The sequence below is a fragment of the Triturus cristatus genome, chromosome 3_1 (assembly GCF_964204655.1).
Source record: "Triturus cristatus chromosome 3_1, aTriCri1.1, whole genome shotgun sequence".
NCBI lineage: Eukaryota > Metazoa > Chordata > Amphibia > Caudata > Salamandridae > Triturus > Triturus cristatus.
In genome coordinates this window covers 15,315,388-15,329,247 of record NC_140583.1, presented here as the reverse complement: position 1 = coordinate 15,329,247, position 13,860 = coordinate 15,315,388, and the positions used below count along the sequence as shown (strand labels likewise).

The window sequence follows — 13,860 nt, the reverse complement described above, 5'->3', positions numbered from 1 at the left end:
CCTGGATCTAGGATGGAAGGAACCTGAAAGCAGAGGGGACAGAGTCTGGGTCACCAGCCAGTGACCGAGGGCAGGATGGACCAATGCCCTCAGATGTCGGGTGCTTCAGGTGAGTTGATGGGTGTCTTGACTCTTAAGCCACGAGGTCCAGGAGGCGTCGACGAAGTCCACGAGCCGGATTCGAGCTGGGCCACAAAGTCTGTCAAGTGCTGCGGTATCGGCGACCAGATTAGACCCAACAAGCCTTGGCAACGGCAAGTCACTGGAATTCAGAGAAAGGACTGCGGTGCAGACCAGCAAGGTCTGAGGGACTCACCCAGCGAGGGTAAGTCAGGGCACTTCTGAAGAAACCAGGAAAGCCCAAGTAGAAGAGGAGTTGCCATCATGGGGACCTACTAGCCAACGGGCTAGCGATCACAAAGGAACCTTGAGCTGACGCACTTGAAACTGGCCCACGGGTCACTCGTGGAGTGGAGGCCAGCAATCTTCGGTGCAGGAGGTGCTCAATGCTGGGGTTACTCGGAGCCCAAAGCACAACTTCGAGGACGTCCCAGAAGATAGTGTTGCTGCAAAAGTTCACGGTGTCCAGGGGTCTCGGTTTCACGCACCCACGATAGCCATGGGCTACAGCTTTGCTGTGGACTCAGGGTAGCATCGGGGAAGTCTGGAAATCCATCTCGGGGGATGCAGAGACTTCGGCGTCCGGCAGTAGCTTCCGAATTGCAGACCAGTCAGTTGCTTCTTTGGTGCCTGCCAAGCAGGGGAGTCACTCCTTGACCCCAAGGGAGATTTCTTCAGTCTTCTAGTCGAAATAGAAAGTCGAAGGTCCAGGATATATGTTGCAGAGTTTCATCCAGGGTAATCTAAAGTAGCAAGGACTGGATTCCCATACTTATTCTAAGTTTGGGGGTTGGACATACTCTAGGGACCCACCTATGGGAGGGTTTGGAAAGAGGGGTGGTTACACCCATTTCCTTTGTCCAGTTTCATGCCAGAGCAGGGGCAGGTAGCCCCTGCAACCGGTTTGACCTGGACTATGCACAGGGACACCAAGTGTGCCCCCAGTGCAGGACTTCAAAGCACCAGAGAGTGCTCCTGCCCAGCCTCAATACACATCTGCCTGTCTGGGGAGGTGGTTACACCTCCCTTTGACAGGAAACCTATCGCCCAGGCCTCCCCTGCCGGAGTTTCGGTCAGCAGCAGGAGGCCAGACCCGTGTCTGTGGCAGAGGCATCCATTTTGTGATGCTAGGGCTCAGGAAAGTCCTACCGGGTTAGACCAGTGTGAACATGTCTCTCCCTCTAGAAGGGTGGAATGCTACCCCCGTTGCCAGAACTGGCGAGGGGGTAGTATTCCAAAGCGTTTGACACCAAACACGACATGTTTTAATGCAGCCATTCCAAAGTTAGCATTTACCGCAAGGTTATAATGCACTTAAGAGTATATGGTATGGCTGTATCTCAGAACAGCCATAAGGAAATATTTCTGAAACCTGCAGAGGGGCTCAGTTCATGCTTGGGCACCCTCTCACACAAAACCAAGCACTCTGCCTTCAGAATTGTCAAGACCTGCCATAGGAGTGGCTTATAGGTTTATATGTGTCTGCATATATATGTGGATATAGGTAGCCTATACCACTATAAGGGGTGCAAGCACACCCTTACCCAGGCTGCAATAGCAGACCTGTGGTGCCATTTTGGAGTGCTTCCCAGGGATGGCATTTTACATGCTTCAGCCCCTGGTAGACCTCTGAGGTACCTATGCCCTAGGTACATAGTGTACCATATACTAGGGGCTTATAAGGCACTACAGAATCCAATTAGATATGTGCCTAATGTACATGCAAACCATTTTAGAGAGGAAGCAGCTAGGCTGTGGGCCTGATTAGCAGGGCCACAGTCAGACTAAGGTCGAAAAACAGTGAAACACCAGCAAAAAGTGGGGGTACCCATGTGAAGCAGATCCTACTCTCCTACAAACACTTCCTGTTATCACTCTGCTATTTACAAACAGACTGCAACACTTCTTGTTATCAGTCTGCTTTTTACAACCAGACTAGAACACTTCCTGTTATCACTCTGCTATTTACAAATAGACTGCAACACTTCATGTTATCACTCTGCTATTTACAAACAGACTGAAAAACTTCCTGTTATCACTATGCTATTTGCAAACAGCCTGCAACACTCTTCCTGTTATCACTCTGCTATGAACACATCCTGTTATCACTCTGCTATTTATAAGCAGACTGGAACGCCTCCTGTTATCACTCTGCTATTCACAAGCAGACTGGAACACTTCCTGCTATCAATCTGCTATTTACAAGCAGACTGGAACACTTCCTGTTATCACTTTCCTTTTAACAAACAGACTGCAACACTTCATGTTATCACTCTGCTCTTTACAAACAGACTGGAACACTTCCTGTTATCACTCTGCTATTTTGAAATAGACAGCGACACTTCCTGTTATCTCCCTGCTATTTACAAACAAACTGGGACACTCTTCCTGTCATCACTCTGCTATTTATAAACCAAGTGGAACCCTTCAAGTTATCACTCTGCTATTTACAAACAGACTGGAACACTCTTCCTGTTATCACTCAGCTATTTCCAAACCAACTGGAACCTTTCCTGTTATCACTCAGCTAATTACAAACAGACTGGAACACTTCCTGCTATCACTCTGCTATTTACAAGCAGACTGGAACACTTCATGTTATCACTCTGCTATTTACAAACAGACTGCAACACTTCATGTTATCACTCTGCTATTTACAAACACACTGGAACACTTCCTGTTATCACTCTGCTATTTGCATACAGACTGCAACACTTCCTGTTATCACCCTGCTATTTACAAACAGACTGGAACACTCTTCCTGTTATCACTCTGCTATTTACAAACCATCTGGAACCCTCCCTGCTATCACTTTGCTATTTACAAACAGACTGGAACACTCTTCCTGGTATCACTCTGCTATGAACACATCCTGTTATCACTCTGCTATTGACAAGCAGATTGGAACACTTCCTGTTATCGCTCTGCTAGTCACAAGCAGACTGGAACACTTCCTGTTATCACTCTGCTATTAACAAACAGATTGCAACACTTCATGTTATCACTCTGCTCTTTACAAACAGACTGAAACACTTCCTGTTATCACTCTGCTATTTGCAAACAGACTGCAACACTTTCTGTTATCACCCTGCTATTTACAAACAGACTGCAACACTCTTCCTGTTATCACTCCGCTATTTACAAACCATCTGGAACCCTTCCTGTTATCACTCTGCTATTTACAAACAGACTGGAACACTCTTCCTGTTATCACTCTGCTATTTACAAACCAACTGGAACTCTTCCTGTTATCACTCTGCTATTTACAAGCAGACTGGAACACTTCCTGTTATCACTCTGCTATTTACAAACAAACTAGAACACTTCCTGTTATTGCCCTGCTATACAGTGATACAAAGGAGTGGTTCCTGTTATCACGCTGCTATTTACAAACCGACTGGAACACTTCCTGCTATCACTAACATTACTACAACAGGGCTGGAAATCTTAATGCAATGACTACTATTTGTCGACATGATGACTCATTCCTGTTAACCCTCTATTTTTTCAGATGAACTGGAACTCTTCCTGTTATCTCTCTGTTATTTGTAGGAAGAAATAAACCTACCTGGTACAAACGGTCTGGAACACTTCCTGTTATCATCTGCTATTTACAAGCAGACTGGAACACTTCCTGTTATCACCCTGCTATTTACTGCCAGAAAGTTACCCCTCTAGGACACAAAGGACCAGTTCCAATTATCACACTGCTATTTACAAACTGACTGGAACACTTCCTGTTATCACACTGCTATTTACAAACTGACTGGAACACTTTCTGTTATCACTCTGCTATTTACAAGCAGACTAGAACACTTATTGTTATCACTCTGCTATTTACAACCTGACCGGAAAACTTCCTGTTATCACCCTGCTATTTACAGCCAGAAAGTTACCCCACTAGGACACAAAGGAGCAATTCCTATTATCACTCTGCTATTTACATCTAGAGAAACAATTCTTCCTGCTATCACTATTTACTACAAACAGACTGGGGCACGTCCCGTTATGTGTCTGATATGTGTTGTCATGATGAGAACTTCCTGTTACTCCTGTATTTTTTCAGATGAACTGGAACACTTCCTGCTATCACCCTGCTATCCAGTGACACAAAGGAACACTTTCTGTTTTCACTCTGCTATTTACAACCAGAAAGAAGCACTTCCTGTTATCACTCTGCTATTAACAAACTGACTGGAACACTTTCTGTTATCACTCTGCTATTTACAACCTGACCGGAACACTTCCTGTTATCACCCTGCTATTTACAGCCAGAAAGTTACCCCACTAGGACAGAAAGGAGCAATTCCTATTATCACTCTGCTATTTACATCTAGAGAAACAATTCTTCCTGCCATCACTATTTACTACAAACAGACTGGGGCACGTCCCGTTATGTGTCTGATATGTGTTGTCATGATGAGAACTTCCTGTTACTCCTGTATTTTTTCAGATGAACTGGAATACTTCCTGCTATCACCCTGCTATCCAGTGACACAAAGGAACACTTTCTGTTTTCACTCTGCTATTTACAGCCAGAAAGAAGCACTTCCTGTTATCACTCTGCTATTTACAACCAGGAAGAAGCACTTCCTGTTATCACTCAGCTATTAACAACCAGAAAGAAGCACTTCCTGTTATCACTCTGCTATTTACAGCCAGAAAGAAGCACTTCCTGTTATCACTCTGCTATTAACAGCCAGAAAGAAGCACTTCCTGTTATCGCTCTGCTATTTACAGCCAGAAAGAAGCACTTCCTGTTATCGCTCTGCTATTAACAGCCAGAAAGAAGCACTTCCTGTTATCGCTCTGCTATTTACAGCCAGAAAGAAGCACTTCCTGTTATCGCTCTGCTATTAACAGCCAGAAAGAAGCACTTCCTGTTATCGCTCTGCTATTTACAGCCAGAAAGAAGCACTTCCTGTTATCGCTCTGCTATTAACAGCCAGAAAGAAGCACTTCCTGTTATCGCTCTGCTATTAACAGCCAGAAAGAAGCACTTCCTGTTATCGCTCTGCTATTTACAGCCAGAAAGAAGCACTTCCTGTTATCGCTCTGCTATTAACAGCCAGAAAGAAGCACTTCCTGTTATCGCTCTGCTATTTACAGCCAGAAAGAAGCACATCCTGGTAACTCTCCAGTTTTTCAGATGCGGTGGTGCACTCCCCGTTGCCACTGCTTTATTACCTGCAGGCTCGCAAACAACTAGTTCAGCCCTCTGCTATTTCAGGCAACCACATTTCCTGTCATCGCTGGTATGACAATCAGACTTCCTGCTAGATCTGTTCTAGCTGCACAGTAGCTTCTAGCTGTCCACTCCTTGTACTTTTCAGCCTTCAGTATGTTATCTTGTTTCCCTTGGTACACACAACAGTGGGTGCTACCTTGTATTCTTTGGTACACACAACAGTGGGTGCTACCTTATATTCTTTGGTACACACAACAGTGGGTGGGTGCTACCTTGTATGCTTTGGTACACACAACAGTGGGTGCTACCTTGTATGCTTGGTCCACACAACAGTGGGTGCTACCTTGTATGCTTTGGTCCACACAACAGTGGGTGCTACCTTGTATTCTTTGGTCCACACAACAGTGGGTGCTACCTTGTATGCTTGGTCCACACAACAGTGGGTGCTACCTTGTATTCTTTGGTCCACACAACAGTGGGTGCTACCTTGTATGCTTGGTCCACACAACAGTGGGTGCTACCTTGTATTCTTTGGTACACACAACAGTGGGTGCTACCTTGTATGCTTGGTCCACACAACAGTGGGTGCTACCTTGTATTCTTTGGTCCACACAACAGTGGGTGCTACCTTGTATTCTTTGGTCCACACAACAGTGGGTGCTACCTTGTATTCTTTGGTCCACACAACAGTGGGTGCTACCTTGTATGCTTGGTCCACACAACAGTGGGTGCTACCTTGTATGCTTGGTCCACACAACAGTGGGTGCTACCTTGTATTCTTTGGTCCACACAACAGTGGGTGCTACCTTGTATGCTTGGTCCACACAACAGTGGGTGCTACCTTGTATTCTTTGGTCCACACAACAGTGGGTGCTACCTTGTATGCTTTGGTCCTCACAACAGTGGGTGCTACCTTGTATGCTTGGTCCACACAACAGTGGGTGCTACCTTGTATTCTTTGGTCCACACAACAGTGGGTGCTACCTTGTATGCTTGGTCCACACAACAGTGGGTGCTACCTTGTATTCTTTGGTCCACACAACAGTGGGTGCTACCTTGTATGCTTGGTCCACACAACAGTGGGTGCTACCTTGTATGCTTGGTCCACACAATAGTGGGTGCTACCTTGTATGCTTGGTCCACACAACAGTGGGTGTTACCTTGTTTCCTTTGGTCCACACAACAGTGGGTGCAGGGTCCCCAGTGATAGGCACGTCCAGGCGCAGTTTATTCCCCGCCACCACAACAATTGTGTCAGCTGCGCGGCCCATGCAGTCCAGGTTGATCTTTGGTGGTTCTGTCAACACATAAAACACCAGGAAACGAGTGAGGAGGATCTTTCATTAGACACCTTCTTACTCAGACAAATAATCATCTTAACAGAAAAAAGATATCAAAATAAGAAACCCATAACCTATGAATCATAATGAAACAGTGTCAGAATCTCAGGCAAATGTAGAGGGAACAAAGCCAAAGAAGGAAATATATAGATGCCAATAAGACATACAAAGACCCAAGGAGACACAGCCAGATGAATAGACACAGACATGAAACACATGGGAAGAGAGGCCTCCTGTTGCCTGCTCACCCCCAAGTTTCTGGACTGATGCTGCCAGTTTGTCGACTCTAAGAGGGCGCTGAGTCCTGCCAACCAGGCCCCCATGCCTGTGCTCTTACCTTTTAAAAGGTATATGTCTAATTGGTTTATCCACAGTTGGTCCAAGTTATCTTACTTAGAAGTCCCTAGTGTATGGTATTGGAGGTACCCAGGGATAGTAAGTTAAAGTGTCCCTCGTGGAATGCAGCACTTTTTGTGCCACCACACGTGTGATAAAGCAACGCATGCCCCCCAGCCCTCCATTGCTGGCTGGCAGAGCAATTCAAAACTCTTTACCCAACTTTGCCACTGAAACTAATGGAAGCCGAAACCTTCCTTTTTCAATATATATAAGTCACCATTTATGCAGGCGCACTGAGACCTAAAGGCGGCTGCATTATGTTTGAAAAATGGACTTATGTTTAACTGTACATGCCCAGACAGTAAAAACCCCAAATTGACATTTTTTCTGGGGAACGGCAAGCAGCCCCGTTAGCAAGTGCAGGGTTCCACGCTGACAACGCAGCAGCGCCAACTTCTGAATGGGACGATGTTGGAAAGGCGTCCACCGGAAGGGGGTTCGAACACGTCTTGCCCACCCCTTTGACCCACCTCTCCCAAGTAAGCCGAACCAGGCGCGCACACCCTGAGCTGCACTGTGAACAGAGGGACACCACACGTATTCTTTGTAGGACGATAAGTTCTTTTATCGATGATTTCAGGGATCTTTATGACCCAGAAGGCAAATAGTACAGCAGTGGCACAACGTACCACAAATCAGTCGTGGGGAATGGGGGTAGCGGGACAGTCTTTCAAGATAGTGTCTCTGCGAAATACCCTGCGGAAGCTCACAATCCTCGAGCTGGAGGGTGTCGTGTCTCTGGGCGATCTCTTATCGAGTCGTCCTCAAGGGGAGCGCCGCGAGTCTCTCAGCAGGCACAGGTGGTCGGAGTTCAGGAGCCGCGATTCCGTCAGCAGGCTCAGATGGTTCAATGCTGGGGGCCGCGAGTCGCTCAGCAGGCCTAGGTGGTTCAGTGTTCATGAGCCGCGACCTCGTCCGCAGGGCTCAGATGGTTCAATGCTGGGGGCCGCGAGTCGCTCAGCAGGCCTAGGTGGTTCAGTGTTCGGGAGCCGCGACCTCGTCCGCAGGGCTCAGATGGTTCAATAGCAAGAGGCCGCGAGTCACTCAGCAGGCCCAGGTGACTTCAGCGTTCAGGAGCCGCGACAGCGTCAGCAGGCTCAGATGGTTCCAGGTCTTCTCTGTCCTTGTTCCTCCGGCACCCCTTGTTATACTCCGCTGGTTCTTTGAAGTCCGGAGTGCTCGCAGAGGGGGGACTGGGATGACGGAGGGGGTTCGGCGGGATTTCCTGCCGCTCACTTCTTTGGTCTTTTCAGGTGGGTCTGGGAGGGACCCCAGACGCTCGGTAGGGGAGGCGCCTGCTCCCCAGGGGCCTGGTGGCCGATTGAGTCCTCCCGGGGAAGGCGACCCGAGGTGTGACTGGGCTGGCGCCTCTGGGTCTGGCTCGAGGGTTCCCGCTCCCTCGGTTGGGCATGCGTGGTAGGGTGTTGAGTCTGTCAGGTCTCTGGCCGGCCCGTGGATCGGGGGTGGCTGGGGCGGCCGGAGTCGGGATGTCGTGTCTTGAGGGTGGTTGCAGGTTGGCGGGATGATGGAGAGGGCAACGCCGTGAGGCCGGTCTCACAGACGACTAAATATGGCACTTCGAGGAATCCAAAGAAGAGTTGCATTGAAACCGACTTTCTGCTCACGTCTAATTTAATGTAACGTTTGCAGAAATAGCGACTTGAGAAAGTTGCCTCTGAGTTGCCCGAAGTCTCGAGTAGCAGTTTATGGTTGCACACAAGCTGCCGTCCTTCAGGCAGCCTTCTGCCCTCCTGGAGTGAGTGCTTCTCAGGAAGGAACACAAAGGATGTGCTGAGAGAAGAGGCGTGACCTCTTCCTGGCAGAATGGCCAGTTTGGGTGTGAGCCAAAAGGTGAGCTTCACAGGGGAAGCCGCCGTTGGAGGGCAAACGGTGGACACGCAAGAGTGGCTGCTTGTGGGAAGCCGGCTCTCTATATGGTGCGCTGAAAGGAACTACACCGTGCAGAGTCCGGTGATTCGCTACTCGGTATGCAGAGGTAAAACTAGATCATACTCAAGCTCTTTTTGTGGTAGTGTGGGTGAGCAGAGGGCAGTGCTGAGCATTTGTTGTCGCACACAGCGGCAATAAATGAGCCACACGCTCAAGAATAAATCTGAGACCAAGCTGTAAAAAATAAAGACTATTTTTATGTACTTTTGGAGACCAAGAACACTGTTCTAAGCTAAGACCTTTTCGAGTTACAAGTTCACAAAATGTATCATATTTGTGCGCAATCACGCACCATAGCAATCAATGGGAGGAAAATAAAAAATTGTATATAAAACCAGGCGATGCTCTCACGAAGTTCACCTTCTTGTTGTAGGTGAATGTCGGGGCCAGGTCCAAAGTTCCAACAGGAGGGGTTCAGGAGAGTCCCGGATCGTCCGGGAGCAGATTGCTGAGGGTCTTGCAGTCTGGTGCGCAAAGACGAAGGGGGCCACTCAAAAATGCACGGCACAGATGGACTTACAGATAAGTCCGGTGGGTGTCTTTCAAGAGAGGAGATCGTAGGTTGTAAGGGCCTGGGGACTGGGGCTGGGGGGAGGGAGCAGAGCTGGTTGATCGGTGCTGGGGCCGGTGGGGTTGGGTGCAGAACGAACAGGTCAGCCTGGCATTGTGTGTCTTTATGGTCCTCACGGTCAGGAGCAGGCAACTTGGAGAGGCACTCAAGTGTGTCTCTGGTGTCTCTGCATCCCTCAAAGGGTGCTTGCTGATAGTGCTTTTGGATTCTGGTGTGGACTTGTCTTCTTGGTATTTAGCGCTAGGGGTCCGGTACCCCAAGAATTGGAACGCCGCTGCTCTGGTAGGTCCTGGTGCATCCAAACTTGGAGGTAAGGCAGAACCGACCCTCCCCAGATGTTGTACCTTTTGTTGCTCCGGTGCTGCATCAAGGTCATCGGGGAGCAGCAAGGTGACAAACCAAACTTCAGAGGATGGGTGCCTCCATGTACAGAGGAGTGGTACCTTTTCTCCACGGGAGCTTCCTAGCGAGTTCTCGAAAGCTGAAGTACTCCCGGGTCCTTAGAGTCCTGTCAGGTTTCAGGACAACAAAGCGGCAGCAATCGTTGAGTCCTTCTTGCAGCGGGCAGGGTTTGGCACCTTTTTTCCTACAGCAGGACTCCAGTTCTCGTGCAGCAGGCCTTCTTTTGTCCTGGTCTTCTTTGGTCCGATGAATCTGAGGTTCAGGTCTCGGGGAGCCACCTACATACTGAATTTAGGGGCGTTACAATGGGCTACTTACCTTTAGAGTGTCTACACCTTGCAGTGGGAAGAGGCCTCATTTCAAAAGAGGCACTTTCCTACACTGCTCTTTAGTTTTGGCAGACAGGCTGGCATCTTGGACAGAGAGGGGGAAGCCATTGCCAAACCGATTCTTCCATGGGCATGTAGCCCCCAGGTAGACACACCTCTCGAATGGGCTAGGGAAGCTCCACACATCAAGAGGAGGGTTTTGCCAGGTTGGAAGTGGGCAGACTGGTGCATTCGGGGCTAGCCAGATGTCACACTTTGCAGGAAGCCGTCACTAGGCGGGAGGGGACCCCGCTGTTTCCTGGACCTAGCAACAAGAGGCTGCATCAAAGACTGGACTGCAGCTGCTGCATCTTGGACTAGCAAAGAAAGGACCGAGTCTGTGGTGTCCTGCTTCAGGAAAAGTCATCCCTGAGGCCCAGATAGAGAAGGTGGCATCAAGCGTCTGTTGGCTGACTCCCTGTTAGTGTCACAGGGGCATAAAAGCTGAGAAGCCTGCTTCTTTCGGAGCTAAGAAGCCTGACCACCTCTGGATGCTGAGGTGCAGCCTGGGAGACCGAGTACCATCCCTAAAACGTTGCTCCAGAGTCAGAGAGTCATCAGAGTGCAGTTTGGTCAAACAGACGTTACTGCGAGTTAAAGGAAACCACTGGATTTGCTGTAACCGGAGACCAGTAGGCCAGTAGCAACTTGCTTTGTTCTGGACTTTACCCAGACTTCATGTCACCTCACCATGTTTGTGGACCAAGTGGTGGCCAGAGGAAGCCGCTGACACCAGCTCAGCATCCTCATTCATATGAAATGGTGTCTTAATTACATGATGAGGTTGCACAACCACAACATATGATAACCCACTTTCCTCTGAAACCACATGGAAGCACGGTGAAACAACCACCTGGTCCATGTCACTGCTCTCCACCACGCAGCACTACTGTTGAGTGACTACCCTCTCAGCCCGGTGCTTCCATGCTAGGTAGGTGTTTGAGGCGCTCCTCTGCCCGCAGCCTCATTCCTGGTGGTCCAGTGGAAAAGCACCCTGCTCTCCTGCTGGTCCACTCTGCTCTGTGCCCTTTTTTCTCTTTTTGCTCTTTCTGTGTTTGCTCTTTCTGTTGCTGTTTTTGCTCTTCCTCTTTTTGCTCTCCCTTTTTCTCTTTTGCCCCCTCTCTCTATTCTGATTTTTTTTCTTCTATTTTTGCCACTTATCTCCCTTGCTCCAACCGCTGCTGCCCCGTGTCCCCTTCCTCCTCTAGCGTGTCCTTCACGCTCCCGCCTCCCAGCTGACTACTCTCCCCGACCTTTACTTAATTGCGGCCGCTGCACGGCCGTGCAGCAGACATGCGCAGCGGGCTCGTTGCTGGTGCGCCAAAGGCAAGCCTGTCTGTGCTCATCCCGAACTGTCTGAGACCTGACCAGTACCAGGGACCCTGGTCCTCTGACCCACCATCGTTACGGCCCCACCACCCTCCACGCTCTCAACCCTGGATGGAGCAATAACTGCCAGCTCTCGACACCGAGCAACACCCAAGGCCCGATCTCCTGCTGACACTGCCGCTGCACCTACACCCACCTCCAGACCCCAGCTATAATCAAGGACCTCCTCAACACTCACACGCCCAACGTTGCCTTCCTCACAGAGATCTAGACCAATGCCAACTCTGCACCCAACATCGCAACTGCCATTCCCCACGTATACAAGATCCTGAGAAAAAAACACCCCACCCGCCAAGGAGGAAGCATCGCCATCATCCACAAAAGCTCCCACTGCATGACAACCACAGGCCCAGACGACGCCTCAGCACCCATGGAACATTTCCACTTCCAGATCCAGACCAACCCCAAAGCAACTCTCTGCGTAACCCTCGTCTGCTCCTTTCACCGACATCATCGCCGACCTCATCGCACCCCACGCCCTTGCCTCCAAAGACTACATACTACTCATAGACCTAAACTTCCACGTTGACAGCCGCTACGACCCAAAAGCCACGCCCTCCTAGAGAACCTCACCAACATAGGAATAAAACAACTGGTCACTGCCCCCACGCACACAGCAGGACACACATTTGACCCCGCCTTTGCAGGAGGAAACAGCGTCTCCTTCTGCCGCACCATGGAACTGCTCTGGATGGACCACCACTGAATCCACTGCTCCTTTAGAAAACCCACCGGACACAAGTATGCATGCCGCCTCCCATGCAGACGCTGGAACAAAGTCACCGAGGAACACCCCAACTCCGCCCTCAACCGGCACTCCACTTCTGACGGTGCCAGACGCCAACACCGCGGCAAGCAACCTCCGTCGCTGGATCACCAACTGCGCCCACACACTCAACCCCTCCAGAAAGCCACAGGATGACACAGCAAGAAAGCAAGCTGATTCACCGTGACACTCCAAGAATCCAAGCGCTCATGTCAGCGACTTGAAAAGATATGGAGAAACGGCAAAACCCCTGAAACACGCACCCATTACAGAACAGCCGCTACAGTACACCACCAACTCATTAAATCCACAAAGAAGAACTTCCTCAAGACAGAATCCACTGCAAAGCCCACAACTCCAAGGAACTCTTCTGCATTATACAGGAATTTGCTAAACCAGGCAGTGGAACAACAAAAGTCCTACACTCCCAAGACCTCTGCAACAGACTCAGATCCTTCTTTCACCTCAAGATTAGGACGCTCTACGACAACTTCAACAACCAAGACCTCGGCACCGCTTCAGCCCCCACCAACAACAATGCCACCCAACAGACCATACTCACTTGGACCCCGCTCACGACAGAAGACACCTTAAAGCCCATGAAGAGCATCAACTCCGGAGCTCCCTCAGACCCCTGTCTGCCCCATATCTTCCACAGGGATGCCACAGCCATCTCACCTGAGCTATGTCAGACGATCAACTGTTCCCTCAATACCGCCACATTCCCTGACAAATGGAAGTACATTGAAGTTAACCCCTTCCTGAAGAAACCCTCCACAGACCCGACGGACCTCAAAACGTCAGGCCCATCTCTCTGCTAACAGTCGCAGCCAAGGTCATCGAAAAGGCAGTCAACATCCAGCTAGCAAACTTCATCGAAAACAACAACATCCTAGAAATCTCACAATCTGGATTCCTCAGCAACCACAGCACCGAGGCCGCTCTTCTCGCCGCCACTAACGACATCTGTGCCCTCCTCGACCAGGGCCAAATGGCACCCTCATTCTCCTGGATCTATCAGCAGCCTTTGACACCGTCTCCCACTGCACACTAGTCACCAGACTTCACGACCCCGGCATCCGAGGAAAGGCCCTAGACTGGATATGCTCCTTCCTCACAGGCAGAGCACAGAGAGTCAGACTTCACGACCCCGGCATCCGAGGAAAGGCCCTAGACTGGATATGCTCCTTCCTCACAGGCAGAGCACAGAGAGTCAGACTTCACGACCCCGGCAGCCGAGGAAAGGCCCTAGACTGGATCTGCTCCTTCCTCACAGGCAGAGCACAGAGAGTCAGACTTCACGACCCCGGCAGCCGAGGAAAGGCCCTAGACTGGATCTGCTCATTCCTCACAGGCAGAGCACAGAG

At 49.8% G+C, this 13,860-nt stretch overlaps 1 protein-coding gene across 1 annotated transcript in view; it reads right to left on the bottom strand.

The window, feature by feature from the left end:
• Positions 1 to 13,860, bottom strand: part of MYBPC3 (myosin binding protein C3) — a 423,360-nt gene that overhangs the window by 158,244 nt on the left and 251,256 nt on the right. Inside the window, exon 21 of the mRNA XM_085646556.1 lies at positions 6,469 to 6,605. Coding sequence (XP_085502682.1) covers positions 6,469 to 6,605 — 137 coding nt within the window. The remainder of the gene's footprint in view (positions 1 to 6,468; positions 6,606 to 13,860) is intronic.